We start from the raw sequence: 16,894 nt of genomic DNA, 5'->3' as shown, positions 1-16,894 counted from the left end.
AATTCATAGGAAACTTCCCTTTATTTCATGCAGTTTTAGGAAAGTGTTATATTGGGCTACATAAGGAATCATAAAGGAAGTTACAGTGGGACCCGTTTTACGAGATTAATCCCTTCCGCGGTTGGGATCGTAACGCGAATTGGCCTTATGGCGGGCAAGCCAAACTTATGTTAATTAACTAATGCGTTAAAACCCCAGGTCAACGTCAACATTGAATATACATGTTTAAAATTGGTAACAAAATAGTATATTACGCGCTACTTATATATAATATAGTACATATACAATAACATCAAAAATGAAAAAATGTAGAAAGGATTTATTTACCGTTGAGTGCTGTAAGAGCTTGTCATGGCCATAGTCCATAGTGAGGTTAGCCTAGCCTAGCTTAGCCTTCATCATATTTCTTGATTACCTCCAGCTTCGTTTCCATATAAATCATCTTCTTACTTCTCTCTTTAATATCACTAGCAATCTTGGGACCCATGGCTGACCAATTAAAGGTAGAATTAAGCCGTAAAATGCACTATAAATACGTTTTTGTAAGCACTCACAGGCAAACAAAGTTTGAACGTTCCGCCATTTTAGAAACCGTGACGCTGACCAATAGCAGACCAGCATTAAATGACATAGGCGGGGACGCGATTATAAATCTGCTAGTCGCTCACGCACGAACACTGACCGCCATGTTTGAGGAGGCGTTTTTTTCAGATTGCAAAAAAATGGCTTAAAGAGGGGACAAAAACAAAACAAACAAAAAAAAAACATGCTGGTCGACATCCAAAGGTGAAAAAACACAAATATTATCCTATATTATCAAATATTATATTATTATGGTCCCTGACCTAAAAAGACTTTGACACTCCTGAAACTTGTGTGTCCACTTGAAGTTTGAGAAAGTGACTATGGGACAAATAAATACCTGATTATTTATTTTATATTCAGCAATCAAAATGTTAGCGTCCAATAATATTGAATCAAAGTTTTATGGTGTATTGAAATAACATGAAGTTGAGTAATACTGCCAATGCAAGAAGACCAGAAATGAAAACCAGACTTCAGCAAGGCGCATCAGTTTTTTTTTCTTTACACAGCTTTATTTCTGATGAATTAATTTTAATTGCTATCAGGCTGTTCAACTGGCAACCACAAGTCAATACTTTTCATTACAGCCTTCTACAATTCAATGCACAAGGTGATCAAAGTAAAAAAAAAAAAAAAAAAAAAAAAAAAAGACAAAACCACGTAAAATGTTTCACATATCATTAAATATATTCCTTTGATAAACATAATATATTAGTGTAACAAGACGTGTAGTGTTACGCCACCTTTTCAATGGCCACTGCTCTTTACTGTTTTAGCATAAAATTTCGGATATGATCTAAAGAGGAGCAGAAATGTGGAAAACCACTTAGCGTTTGTTTTGGCAGAGACATTATTATCATATTTAAAATGTCAATTTTAATATGCCAATATTAGTGTCAGCAATTTCAGGTAACCATGACATACTTTAAATTGTTAGTTTGGTGGAATTGTATAGATCATCTTCATACTTAAAAAGCAAAGAAGGTCAAGGGAATATTAATAATAATAAAAGCACCAGACTACAATACAATCTGTGTTACTTCACCATTCCACATGTACTTGTCAGCACTCCACCAACAGCTCCGTTAACTGTGCGATAATCACAACCAATGGGGCTATCAGTCATTGCTTGGCAGCGGTGCCTTGAGACACAAGTGACCTAGCTTACAATTTTTGAAGGCTACAATTAATGTTTTTGTTTGTGTTTGAGAGCAAAAATAGTCAATAGGCTACTACCGGTATAAAGAAATTTGGCAGTTAAAAAAATATTGAAAAGGAAACAGGCATTAAGCAGTTTAACCAAACATAACATCGATTTGGATGTCAAAGCAATCTAAATAAAAAAAAAAAAAAGGATTTATATACACGTGTATTCAAAAGGTTGCCTTTAAATGTGCTAGCGTCGTGCTAACACATATGAAACCGCATAGATGGGCTCATGAAAATGTTGGTAGGTTAGCGTCCATAGGCCAAATGTTAGCATTGATAGTTGTGTTAGAAGCTATGGAAATTTGAACACAAATGCTGTAGCAACATATGTAGACTGGCAGTCCAACAATACTCACAGGCATATACTGTATTATTTATCCCCTGTGACAAGTGGAAAATATTAATGCATTTGAATCAGGTAATTATGAAAGAATTTTTTGTTTGCATAATTATTAACTCACAAACACCATAGGAAGGTGCAATGAATTATGATCCACAAACTGTTAAATTATTTGCTTTTTATTTAATAAAGTAACTGTTATACTTTTATACACACAATATACGGATTACAAATAATCTTTTTAAAAAAGACACTAGATTTATTTCTAATACGGGAGGCTGAAACATTAATTGCATCCATTGATTTCATTGAGGAAAGTTGATTTGAGTTAGGGTAGCACAAATGTTACTTGTATCTCAAGGCACAATTGTATTTAATGTCAAACGCACGTTTGCCATTTATCAAACTTTCCTGTTCTTAGTCCAGGTTTCAGCAGGTCATTGTGTCTTTGACTTCCATAGAAAAATAATACATCTTTTATTCGTGTATAAGGTATGTGGTGGTGCACTGTCACTGAGAACAAACGAAAAACAAAGTTAAAACACTTAAAAATAAAAAAAAAAAGAGTTGAATATATACATTAATACAGATCCAGGGGACTTTTCTTTCTTATAATTTAAAGTTACACTATTTTGTTTCTAATGTATAATCATAGACAGAATTAAACTAAATAAACAAGTTAGGTATTTTTAAATTTAAATGGTTGAGTTTTCATCCAAAAAACTGATGCGTACATTCATTAATAATTCATCAGGGAAATGAGAATAATCATCTGTACAAGTGGCACTTTCCAATAGTTAATATCACATATATGGAACTATACAGATATTTTTCTGGCATCAAATGGCATAATCGAGTATACGGTTACCCTTTTGGATGCCACTTGAAAAAATGTGAACATATCTCATATGTTCTAAACTAGTAAGTGCAGGGTTGACTTGTCTCCTCTACATCTAATTGATGCTATGCCATCTATCTAGAGCCTATGTATGCACATGATTTTTTTTTTTTTTACACTGCGGGGGTAATAACAAATGTTGTGTTTTATTACGAGCATCTGTAGGTAACGATTGAGGACTTGACCACAACTGTCAACACTTTCACAATTTGATTAAGAAAAGATGAATTTTCCATGTTCAATTCAGGGCATTTTTCTTCCCCCCAAAAAAAAAAAGTGTCACAGATGAACTGGGTATTCCGATGTATGTGATGTAACTCACCGTTAACATTAGGTGCAAACTCTGCAAATAGACAAACAGAAAAAGAATGACTATATAATGAGCTCCTTCACAATATTTTTTTTTAATCTTTTGTCCCAGCTCAGAGCATCAGTCACCAATTTCCTTTTGATCTGTCGAGGAATCATTCTTCCAGTTTTGTTTGTCATCCCTTCTTCCTTGCAAATGATTGGAGACGTGCCTACACTTCTCCCTCGCTCCCTTTCTTTTTTTTTTTCCCCCTCTAGCACTTTCCTCTCTTGTCACGCTGCTGGAACTTCCGAAGCCGGCGTCCCCACAGGTCCTTCCAGGGGATGAGCAGGCTCCCTTTGTCCGCCACCACCCCGCTCTGGCCTGGGGAATCGTCATCGTCCGAGCCCATGAGGAGGTACTTCCTGCCGGGTTTGATCTTGGGACATTTGCAGGCCACGTCCTTGGCGCGCACCCACAGCAGCTGGTCCCCGCGACGGATGCGGTGCTCCCCTTGTTTGTAGACCGATATAATGTTGACGGTGAATTTCCACCACTCGCCCGCCTTGTCTCCTTTCAGCACGTGCACCTGGACAGCTGAGAGAGGACGGCATAGGAAATTTTTAAGTGGATATAATAAGAAAGAAAAAAGGCTGCACTGCAGGGAGCTTTTTTTTTTAATCAGAGCAAATGGGCAGATTCTTAAGCAGCAGTTATTCTTTTTGTTTTTTATTTTTTATTTTTATTTTTTTACTACAAAGGCAGGTCGTCCCTGTAGTTCCAAAACATAAGCTCCGCCTCTGGACACAATGGTAACAAATTTTGAACTTTGTGGTGAGGGATTAAGGATAGTTTACTTTCACGAGACCATAAAAAACGGCTGATTTCAGCAAGACAAGAAATAAGGGTTATAAAGTATCCTATTAGATGGATGGCGAGAACTGTTTTAAATTGAGAGGACAAAACATACTAAGTCTCCTTTGTTCTTTAATATACACAAAAGATAATCTCCTGCCAAAACATTTGCAACATGGAAGAGCTGGCAAATGGTTTTTAGCTTAGCGCGACTCAAGTTCAAATTCATATTAAAATATGAATATTTGCATGGAAGCAGTTGACTTGAACACTCAAATCAATTTTAAAAATGTCTTCACTCTTTCAATACAAAACATTTGCTTTCATATTGTAAGAATCATGACTGTTAATAAGATTTAAAACTCAATTGTCCACGGGTGTGAACATGGGAGTGACTGATTGTCTTTTAGCGCCCTGTGGCTGGCCGGCGACCAGTACAGGGTGTACCTCAAGAAAAAGGACTACTGAATGGATATTTCCACCAGTGACCTGAACGCATCTTGGCAATCGGGGTCATAATAATTCTTTCACGCCCAAGCTGGCTACAGCAGACAAACTCCACATGAGAGAGGAATTAAAGCTCCCTCGCCGACAGAGCCAAACAGAACATTTCTTCACTTTGATTGCAGCAAGAGGGACATGTCTCTGGAGCTAATCGAGACTCGATGTGCATTACAATATGGGTTTGATTTGAACTGTTATTCACGTTATTTAAAATAGCGCAAATGATTTTAATCTTGAGAACATCGCTGGAGATGACAGGAAATCGCTCAAGATAGTCACGCAAAGCAGCTGCATGTGCCAGGAATCATCTTATCTTTTGATCTACATTTCATGTAATGCTGCAATTCTTGTGTTATTAAACATGTCAAGGGGAACGTCATCATGTATTTTAAGAATAAAGCCAACAGCATTGCTATTACACATCGACAGAGTGAATAAAACCTCATGTTTTTTTAGATAGAGGGCATCATTTGGCTGCTATATGGCGCCAGTTAACTTATTTCACAGTGAGCAACTGTTTGGTAAACGTGAATAATACATCATAAGAGATGTTTCAAGCTGTTTATGGCATTTTCATTTGAGTTTTCATGTCGTATTAAAGACAAGAGAATAGAATAACAACATAGCTTTGTTTTTGCAAATCCCTACGGTGTACTATCATTGATCATTGTTTTAAAAACAATAGATATGTGCACACAATGGCATTAATCTTTAATTAATCTGATAATTTATGTATTTGTCATGTACAATTATTAGTTTTGAGAGTGCATTTTGCCATATTTTGACATGACGAAAAATGACATCACAGTTGCTCAGGTGACAACCAATCAAGGCTCACCTATTTTATGGGTTTGGTCATGTGACATTCGCAAGCTGAGCTGTGATTGGCTGGTAACTGATATTATGAGGCATATTCATTTATGTAGAAATAGATATGACATCACTGAAGGCATTGGGTTGAAACGCACAGCATTTAATTGATATTTAATTTATGATACTGCTTGTAATCTGTTTCCTTGTTTTGATGTTCTTTTTTCTTACAGTTTTCTTGGTTGAAAATCACACCCCTGTTGATTGGCAGTTCATTTAACGACCAATCGCTGCTGACCAGGTTTTCCCGTTTTAGTCACGTGATCTTCGCAAGTGGCGGCACGATTGGTTGTTACCCGAGTACATGGGATGTCATTTTCAGTCGAAAGCAACAGGTAAAATGTGTTTACAAAGGTAGCAGCAAAACAAAATGAATAATCAAATTAACTACGGACAAAATATGACCTTTTCATTGCTGAAAATGGCTAAAAAAGTTTGGTATAAAGTAAAACAACATATTCTTTGTAGTTCTTTGCTCCTCTGGCTGAAGATAATCACTGTTGGGGAATCCACCGGCGATCTTCTTATTAGAGCTGAGAATGCGGTGAACTGGAAGGGGCGGGGCATTGTGTGCGCGGCAGCACAAAACGCACACAATATCGCAAGAAAGAAGGTTTGTTGGGCTGAGTGGCGTGAGCTCTCACAGGCCTGCCATTCAATCGCAGCGCTCTCCTTCATCCCGACACATAAAGGCTACGTGAGGGGGGTTGGAGGGAGGAGAGGCCACTATTTGTCTTCCCAGCCACAGAATAAGTTCCAGGAGAATCGGAATATGTTCCGACCTCATGAGCTGTCCGGGTTCTGCTCCCAGAGCCCCGTCCAACTTCCCAGCGTGAGAATCCACCGGAGACAGCGCCCTGGTCTCTGCAGCATCCAGGCAGCGACCCCGGCTTCCTCTTAGTATCTTTCACTCTTCCTCCCTCAAGTATATTCTCACTTTGTGTCGAAACACACACAAATCCCCACACGTCCGGCCACTTGCTGGAAACTAAATAGGCGGCGGCGAAAGAGGCTCACTCAGCGGCGGGTCAAAGAGTGTGTCGCAAAATAGTGACAGTGTGGTGAGACACAGAGCGGGAGAGGAAAAACAGAGGTTTTGTGAGAGGAAGCGATAAGTGTGAAATAGCGAAATGGCAGCCAAATGAGAGGAGCTCCCAGCCAAACCTCCCACTGGGTTAAACCGCTTTGGGCAGTGTGCTGCAGCTTGACATCAACAGGCACGGGCTAATGACATTAGAGCTCACTTCATTACGGCGGGAGGCCCCTGTCTCGTCTGGTTATCAGCCGCGAGGAACGATAGGCGGACCCGCTGGCTTCGACTGAGGCCGGATGGGGCGTCCGTGCCTTTGACCGGCACCCCGAAGCGTCGGTAAACACGCCGGCCTTTGATTCATTGTTCTCCGAGTGGCACACGGAGGGAGGGAACGTGTGTGGCGAGGAGGATGTCAGGCGAGAAAATAATCCCTTTGTGTCGGCCGTCTCCGTGGCGACGGCGGCGATGAAAAACAAAAATCGAATCAACAAAACATATTTCTTTCTCTCCGAGGTGGCGATCCGTCAGCGTCTGCCTAATTTAACACCTGTTTGCGCCCCGAGGAATGCTCGGTGCCGGCCCGGCGCACAACTGTGTTTAAACAGAGGGCCCCTTCCCGTGACCCCCGGGGGGCCAGCGCGGCCACGCACACACGGGGGTTGCGGCACCCCCCCTAAAAAAGGCAGAGACCAATAAAAGCGAGGCGACAGGCCTGAGAAATGAATTAAAGCCAAAAGAAAGGGAACGCACGCTAAGCAAAGATGTCTGCGGCAGACGGTATCGTCCCCTTCCAGTGGAACTTCACAGAGAAATCCAGCGGGAATTGTCGCCTGAGTCTGCCTGACCGATTTCGAAACGGCGGCTCACTCAACTCTGATAAACTGCTGCTGAGATTAAAGCTGAGAGCAGCACTTAACAGGCTCGAGCTATTTTCATGACAAATCCTTGAAATGATCGAGTTTACTCGCCGCAAATGAGATGTTACAGGCAACGTTTTGCAACTTTGTCTCCCAAGTCCTAGTGCGGTGTTTCCCAACGTTTACTAAGTCAAGGCACGTTCATGAGAATCCCACAACACACAAAACAACAATTTCACCATGGGGCAAAGACAGGATTCCTTCGAGTGAGGGGATCAAAATTGAACGCACAGAAAATGTGTAAAGAACATTTTATGTTTTCGCAAATTCTAATGTTGCACTTTTGCAGCATCGTCAGTATCAACTTGACTTAATTTGGGGTATTTTTCGAATTTCCCATGAATTTGCCCGCAATTTCCATGGGGAACACATGATGATTTTTCATCGGCATTTTCGAAAGAAGTTTTTGTTTTTGTGAGATTTTATTTTTCTAGAGGCTGGGGGGTATTATTCAAAGCGCCTCGAAAGTACAGCCAGATGCTCATCGAAGCACTAAAATTTCAATTTCGGACAAATTAAACCGAGAATAAAATTCATCACAAAGCGTAGGTTCATAATTCAGAACACTGACAGATCTTTTATTGTACCAGAAAGGTTTTTAGTTCAAAAATGCACATATTGTGTGACTGTTTGAGAGCAAGATTTGATGAAAAAAATAATGTGCAGATCAGAAAGTGTTTATTTTTTTGCTCAGTACACTTTTATCTGTACATATATGAGTTTGCTATATCGCACGATTCTTTGTTTTTTGTTGTTTTTGTTAAATGTGTGACGTTATTGCAGCTTGTACAGTGTTCCTATGTACACGTTTCCACTTAGTTTCCAATAGTGAAGTTCCCAAAATGTTTATTAAGATTTCCCACCGCTTTAATGGGTCATCATTAAACAAACAATATTTGTCCAGTGCCCATGAACAAAATGCCATAATAAAAATACGGTAAAACATGGACCGAATCGGTGTTGATGTGGATTTGGGAACAAATTGACCCTTGGAAACCGAGCCCAAAAGCAGAATTTTCAGATCCAAGAAGCATAGAATTGAAATTTAGTTAAATGCGCTTACCTAATGTGACTGCAAATCAAGACAGCACTTCCGAGATTGTGACCCATGTGTTTGTTTACTGGAATGGCCTGAGTGACGAGGGGTGGTTTATGACAACCAAGAAATAATGTTTCCCTCCCTCTTAATTTCAAACAATAATTCTTTTCGGGAATGACTGTCATCACATCAAATGAAATACTCAACGATAGAAGCAAAACAATTGTGTGTAACCACTGAGAACCTCTGGTTAAAGATCTTGATTGTAAAAGCTTACTCTATTTTGCAACATCTGGTAAAAATCGAAGGAGACCTACATATCATTTTAGATGGATTCTTGATTTGGTCCCAGATTTTTTTTTTTTTCTTTTCAGATGTCTCCATTTGTTTGTGTGTAGTCCAAATTATGCAAAATTGCGCAATGGAGCTATGTTGTATTTTTCTGCATTCAAATAAGAAATGTGCATTTTTTAAATTTATTTTATGAGTTTGTTTATTTATTCATTGAAAATTATACTGTATTTGATTTATTTATGTGTCAATAACAATAAATGAGTTCACAGCTGGATTGCCTGCCATGTAATAATGGACCTTTGTTGTCTATTGTCGTCAATGGATTTGTGAATTAGTTAAATATGAACACTAATTTGCTGCCAGTGTATCCGAACACCCCCGACGTAGCAGCACCCCCCCCCCTTTTTTTGTGTATAAATGTGTGTGACTCTGTGAATGTGAGCCTTTGTGAAGTGCTTTGAGCACCATATTCTGTAGAAAGCACAATATAAGTCCACTCCTGTTTACAGTTCATTTATCAGCAAACTAATAAATATTTTTCAAAGAGTTGATAGTATTAAATGGGTTACAACACATTTGAATCCTATTTTCTTCAAAATGGCAAATTTTTTAGACTCTTAAAAAGCATCTGTTGGAATTTTAAAAGTATCTGGGATTTATCCACTTCAATCAGTATGAATTATTTCGATCAACTGTGGCTAGTGTTTCTCTACTTGTGCCTTCTGGGCGTTGGTGCATCTTTGGTGTACATCATTGGTCGCTTTGTGCATAGCACCACTGATTGATTGTGATGTCAATGCGTGTGTGGACATTCGCCTAATTACACACTACAGCAAGTATTAGTCTTGGCACCCATTTACATGATCACATGGGTATATAGCTCCATGGCAAGTCAATGTTAAAAGCTAAAACGAAAAAAAAAACCTGCAGAAGCTAGCTAAGTCTAACTCTGACTCTCCTTGTCACATGTTTCCCTTACAGAGGCTGTGTTTTGGGTCCTCACACTCCAAGAGGTCCCCATGATGTCACTGTGTAAACAGACTTTTGTCCCAATAAAGTGATGAATACAAGAACTCGCACCAGATTATTCCACCACAAAAAGAGAAGATGTGAGTACAGATGAATGCCACTGCTAAAGTCATCAGTCGCCGGGTGTGGATGTTGCACGGCTCTGATTAATTGAGACATTTAAGGTCCACAGCAGCACATTTTTGCATAGTCGACTCACTTACCGTAGTCTTTTTTACAGTATTTCTTCATGGTGATCTTCATTTTCCCTTTGGAAGATTTACAGTGAGATTCACAATCTGAAAAAAAGAAAAACGAAATGAAGCTCAATTGAGTCGCTCTGAACCAGTCAGATGAGTGCTGATGTCCCAAGCCTGCTAGCGGAAGTTGGAAATATAATTCTTATTGGTTCAAATTTGTTAAAAAACAAAAAACATAGTTGTTTCAACTATTTGGGCCTTAAAGGCCTAAAATCTGAAGGACAAAAAAAGTAGACATATATATATATATATATATATATATATATATATATATATATATATATATATATATATATATATATATATATATATATATATGTGGGGGACACAGAGGTCATGCGGCGGGTACAATATTCATATTTCTGCACAGACTGTAAGTTGTAATTCTTGCCTGAAGAGTTGCCAGTTTCTGTGCACTTGGTATTTAGCGCCAGCCTTTAAAGATGACTGCTGCTTTTGTCACCATGCCAGCTAGCGTTCAGAAAATGAGGGAGCTGGTGGTGGGACCAGAGGGCAAGAAAATTAAAATTGAAATCATTTGTTCTTTCCACTTTCCACTGACTGACACAAATTGGAAGCAGATCGTCTACTAGTGTTGCCCTAGCTTTTGCTCTCTCTGAGTAATAAGACTTGTGCTCCCTTTTCTGGGGGGGTGGGAAAGCTGGGCTGGGCAGTTTAAAAGAGGAAGGAGGGAGCATTTGAGAGAGGGGGGACCTTTCAGCTCGCCTGAATATGGACAAACTTCATTATTTCTTCCAGCTCTCCGTCCAGTCGCCCCCTTTCTTCTCCATTATACTCTGTGTGAATGAGGTTGCCCGGGTAATGATGGAGGAAGAAAAAACGCCCCTCTCCTCCCTCTTTAAAAAAAGAAAAAGTCGTTTGGTTTGCGGGATGAGGACGGAATTCATGTATGTTGAGGAAGCGTTTTTCGGGTGAAATGCCTCGCCGCTTTCTCAGGTGGTGGGATCGTTTAAAAAAAAAGAAAGCGGAAATCCCAAAGTAAATGAATTTGACTAGTCCATATCAAGCATGCCTCATTTCCATGTGAATGCAGGAAAGAGGGTGGTTGGGGCCCCTATCTGCCACTGGCCTCTGAGGGCCTTCATCACACCCCCCCTTTGATAGGCGACACTGACGTTGCGCCCCCTCAGAGAAATGGCTGCACACTCTGAGCCATTACACCCGCAGCGCTCATTAAGGTCCAATCTCCTGCTGGGAAGACAAACGCCCCTATTGTGCGGCTCCGCGCCAGCGCCACGCTCATTCTGCGAGGTCGCTCAAGGACCACACGGCTTCTAATTTGGAGGGTGGTGTCGACACAGAATCCAAGCTTCGCACTTTCTCAGCCGTACTTCTTTTGCTGTCGCCGGGAGTCGGAAATGACTCACCCCATCCTCCGGGCGATTGCCTCGGACCCCAAGAGATGGCCGCTTGACCCTACAGGGAACACGGCGAGCTCGCGGAATGTTGCAAAGTTTCGAAATCCGCTGTTCGAGTGCAAAAATGGTGGAGGACCATTAAAGGAAGATGTGCTCAAGAATTGTCATGCTAAACACGGGATCTGTGGTTGATACTCGAGAAGAAGCTGAGCATATTCCTTTTCGCGCACCCCCCCATTCGACGCACCGACTATAAATAAGATTAACTATAAAAATTGTACAAGTATACCTAGACCTGTATCCTCTTTAACATTAACAAACGAAAAAGGCAAAATGAATCAACTTTCAACAACTTTTCACTATTTTTTACAGCGTTTGCACAGGTTGCAGCTTAGTCTAAAACTGAAAAAAATAACCAAGTGCAGCAAAATGCCTGAAACTAAAAAATATATATAAACGGGGTCATCCATGCCCGCCCAGGGGGGCCCGCCCCACTATTTGAGAAGCACTGTTCTAGGGTCACACATCTAGGGTCACATTTGTAAGATATCAACTTTCAAGCAAAATAATTGGCCTGAAAAGAAAACAAGAACATAAATATCATTGCCATTCATATTGGGAGATTGAGAAAAATATTGCCTCAAATGTCTAAATTCTAAATCGTAAAATCGACTTTTCAATCACCTTGTTTAATGAGTTTGATAACAGAACTATTTTGAAAAATGGAAAATGTGTTTTAAAGGTTTTATTATCTAATAATAAAAAATGCATCAACATTTTACCATTGAAACAGGCTAAAAGAGTTCAGCATCACTTTATATTGGGATTGGTTTTATCTATTTATTAAAGGTATCTACACTGAAATGATTCGGTAACAATAGTAAAAGTCAATTATATAATTAAAGCTAAAATTACTTATGCATTATTCTAGATTTTTGTTATGAGTGAGGCCCCCATCCTACATCCCAGTCAAATGAATTCAGGCGACGCTGTAAACCAAAGACAACAGGTTCGAAGAGGACCTCAACCTAATGAGCCATGAAAGGAACACACTTGCAAGAAATGACACTAAAGCGATGGATAAATACCGCCGTGGCACATGGTTTTATGTCACCGCATGGTGACTCTTGTCAGAGTAAATGAACAATAAGCTTTAGCCTGGGCTTCGCTGCCAGCGCAGTCAGCCTTGATTGAAATACAAACTGGTGCAAATGAAGCATGTAATCAGATTAAAGTTGAAACCCCAGGGGGGTTGCTTTGCAGGCTGGGAATACAGGCAATGACGACACAGGGAGCCGTGAAAAAAAAAAAAAAAAATCCTGTCAATGCTGAGAAGTGAGACAATGTTGTGGATTGAGGATAAATAATAAAAACGGAAAATTGTATTTGGAATGTTTATCGCAGTGTATCAAACAGATTTGGAAATGTATACGTGTGAAATGAGTTTTAAGTTTTGTTTTTTATCCAATAAAGCAGTGTTTCTCAAAGTGGACTCCGTTCCCTGACTTCGGGGGCTTCGTGAAAGAATTTAGATTATTAACTCCTTCGCTGCCAGGCCAGTAAGAATGGACCTTAGACATCTATAGCAGTCATTGGCAGTGAAAGGGTTAATTAACTAAAGTAGTTTATTACCTTTAACTCATTCAATCCCCAAAACATATTTTTACATTTTCCAAGTCCATACATTCAATCCAAGGTACTTATTTAATTTTTTCCAATTGGTTTTCAGGATTTTGGCTAAAGGAGCATCTAAAAATGGCGGTGCTAAATTAATTTAGTGATCAATTACTTGAGGTAATTATTAACTTTAATACCTGAAGTTGAATTTTATTTATTTAGTAAAAGCCCGTTCAACCCTCTGACTTAACCATTTAATCTTATTTTATATTAAATTGTGAAAATATTCATGACTCTCGAATGAAGCAATCAATTCAACCAGTTTAATATATATTTTTTTAAATGTAATCATTTTGAAATTTGTCAAATAGACCCACGTAATAATCCACATCATCATCAAAGAGCATGATTATTTTACACTAAATAGATGATCATTTTTTCACAAATATTTGCAATCTGCTTTCTAAAACGGGCGACTCCAAAAAATGTAAGAACCCCTGCAATAAAGTATATTTTAAGTACAGTTACAATTTGTATTTTCAAACATTTATTAATGAACATTTTTTCATGTAAGGCTCTTTAATTGAATAATTTAATTATTTTAATGCTTTCCTAAATCAAATCAGGAAAAGATAGGCGCACAGCCACACTTATAATATGCTCGGGGAAACTATTATAGTATGCATATGTATCTTAACAATAATATACTGTGCCTTTTATAGTTTAAAGCCATCTAACAGTGTCTTAAGATAGAAGAAATCCATAAAAAAGCAGCAGCTACGGTATTATGAAGCTGAGCATGAAATCCAAAGAAAATAATGTCAGCTCAGATTGCGGTTTTTGATTTTTTTTTTTTTCCAGAAACATGTAAATGCACACGTTGCTTTGTCACTGACCTGATGTCTCGTCGTAGCTGCTGTAAGTCGCTGTAGGGGATGCAACAGGAATCTCTGAGGAGCAGACAGGAAAAGGGTCATTAATCGTCATTTAAAGAGAATTCTCAACATGTGTTTTGTCCACTTGAGCGCACTTTCTCCTCTCGGACCATATGTAACATATCTGGGATGATACGCAAAGTGCACCTCGGGGATGGAACGTGATGTCTTCTTAATGACAGCCGATCTCGACATCCGCCGTTCTTAAGCATCTGCTGTATGATGAGTTTTGTTTAAGTGTTGCGATTGTGGTATGCTGTAGGTGCTGCGAGCCAAACTGGAACTGGAGCTTGAGCGCTATGGGAGAATTCTGGTTTTCTACTTCATGATAAGAACGTAAACCGCATCGGGACGATTTTCATAAGCTACACACATGACTTATCTATTAATACCAGTCAGAAGCTTTTTGATGAAAACAGCTACCAGCGATCTTTATCTCAGTGTGTCGCTGGCTGGAATCTGCAGCCGGCAGATACGGCCAATGAATATACGGTATCAGCCATCATTTCTTTGGACGCATTCTGGGGATTTACCGTGAGACGGACAGTTAACGACGCAGAAGGTACACAAGGCCATGTTAGGTGAGTGGTAATGCTCTGTTTATCCAGGCTATTGTTGAAACAAATATCTATCCAGAATAATGGAACAGGATATAAGAATAACAAGATACGTGCACAACCATAAGCATTTGAAGTCATCTTTTGAGTTAGATGGAGCATACTGTGGTTTCTAATTCAGGAAAAATGAAAGCAGTTTTCATTTCTAAAACTGTTACAAGAATAATAACACCCAGCAAACGGCCGTGCTTTTCCATGCTGAAAAATATTTACAATTGGATAAATCACTGTGGTTTATTTACTGTACAAAATTTATTAACGCAGATCAGATGTCTCCTTGGGAGTGATAAGTCCTCAGTGTGAGCGATTTATTTACAATAGCATCGTTGTACCACTTTGGATAGCGTTGCCTTGAGGTACAAGTTCAATATGTTCGTGCTTGTGACTAAAAATCCTTGTATCTCAAATCATCAAGTGAAGGGGAAATGGCATCATTCTGTTACAGCATTCCCTCAAAATGTATTATAAAGTAGTTATTATTTGGAGAACTTAAATACCGGTACTCGATGCCTGTGCGTATCGTTACTGTATATTATTTGTCCACGTGTTGTGGCTGTCGTGGCAATGTTGCTTCCGTGCTTTAAATACACAATGTTTAACTCGTTTCCTATTTAAGCGTTTTTATAGTTTAGTTTTTTTAGTGGTCATGCAAACTCCACGCAGGAAGTTCACAGCAGAAAGCCCAGTCCAAATTTTGCAAACCGCACGGTCATGGTGCTGCTTCTAATTATTAATCATTAAAGTTAATCATACAACATGATTAATGTTGGCACCTCTCAAATTAATCACGATTCAGCACCTGTCAATAATACTATGGTCTTGGCGTTTAGTCTTAAACAATGGGTTTAGTCCTCAAAGGTTCTGGATTTTTTTGATTCCCAAATTGGATAATATGGTTATAAATCAAGCTATTTAAAGGGATCCCCAACCACAGGCTTGTGTCCCAGTAAAAGACCATTCAGAATGTTATTATACATAAACGAATCTGCAGACTATTTTCATTTTGTAAAATGACCACTTAACACAGTGCCTCATTCCTACACGTTTCATGCACCAATGAGCTCACATAACAACAACAAAAAAGCAGGGGAAAGCTAATTCAGGGTGATCGGAGGTTCTTTTTTTACTCAGACATGTTAAATGTTTGGGTCTGACTGGTGTTTGAAAAATAATTACATGACATCACTCTACAAGTATTCTTTCACTGTAACTTTGGCTTTGCGTACAACTGACTAATGCACCAATACTTTGTTGATGTAGATTTCTCTCTCAAATTCAGTAATTCTGTATTTCTACTTCAGTAAAGCTTGTGAAATTTTGTTGTCTGTCATTTGTACACTATTCTATTTATTCTATTTATTAATCAGGTGAGAAATGGTCTTACTGATGCACGGTGCGATGGGAGAGCGACTCTGCTGGTACCCCTTGGCACATCGGTTACAGGTGATTCCCGCAACTCCGTCCTTGCAGGGGCATTGGCCTGTTGTCTGGTTGCACGTCTTCCCTGCTGCTCCAACTGGATGGCAGTCGCACGCTGGAGCCAATGAGAGGAAAGGATTGGAAAACGAGGTTAGAGATGCGCAACCAAATAAACTTGAAAATTTGACTATGTGGTCGGTCCATCGCGAATGTCGAATTGTTGGTTTGCATGGTCCCCCGAGGCTGTGTGGGTTCTTTTTGGGCACACCGGATTCCTCCCACAATCCAAAAACATGCACGCCAGGTGTGTTGGACATACTAAATGGTCCTTACGTGTGATTGGGCGCATGAATGGTTGTAGCAGTATTGGCAGCTAATAATTTTAGCCTTTCAGTACTGCTATGGTCCAAAACACAGATAATTATCCCCCCCCAAGTAGATCTTGTGGCAAAAAAAATTGGGCTCAACATGCCTCAGACATTAAAAATGCCATGTTTTTTCAGTTCCATAGTGGGACTGGATTACAAAAACTATGAACTCCAGTTTCAAATTAGGTGACATATTATCAGAATGTCCAACGTTTTTTCTAGTTATTTCCGTATCTGGTTTTCCAGGTCTAGTTTTCCTGGTTTAGATTTTCAGATCTACAGTAGTTTCTCTTTGATTTTGATTTTCTGTTTCTGATTCCAACTCATGCTCCTCGCATGACATTTGATACTATTTATATAATTGGTAAACAAATACAATATACCAAATATGACGAACTGAAAAGCTGCCATCCATTCTTGAACATACCTGATTGTGAGGCATACTGTTGAGTTTTGAG

General features: G+C 39.3%; 1 protein-coding gene across 2 annotated transcripts in view; it reads right to left on the bottom strand.

The window, feature by feature from the left end:
- Positions 1–1,087: 1,087 nt before the first annotated feature.
- The window catches only part of ntn1b (netrin 1b), a 35,577-nt gene continuing 19,770 nt past the window's right edge, over positions 1,088–16,894 (bottom strand). For both annotated transcript variants that reach the window (XM_088437586.1, XM_088437585.1), the window contains 4 exons: positions 16,034–16,183; positions 13,994–14,047; positions 10,066–10,140; positions 1,088–3,918 (listed from right to left, as the gene is read on the bottom strand). In XM_088437586.1, coding sequence (XP_088293712.1) covers positions 3,596–3,918; positions 10,066–10,140; positions 13,994–14,047; positions 16,034–16,183 — 602 coding nt within the window. In that variant the 3' untranslated portion in view covers positions 1,088–3,595. The remainder of the gene's footprint in view (positions 3,919–10,065; positions 10,141–13,993; positions 14,048–16,033; positions 16,184–16,894) is intronic.

The sequence above is a fragment of the Hippichthys cyanospilos genome, chromosome 16 (assembly GCF_059441005.1).
Source record: "Hippichthys cyanospilos isolate Australia breed blue-spotted pipefish chromosome 16, RoL_Hcya_1.0, whole genome shotgun sequence".
NCBI classification, from domain to species: domain Eukaryota; kingdom Metazoa; phylum Chordata; class Actinopteri; order Syngnathiformes; family Syngnathidae; genus Hippichthys; species Hippichthys cyanospilos.
The sequence above is the reverse complement of the archived record's forward strand: the minus strand, read 5'-3'. Positions and strand labels throughout refer to the sequence as shown.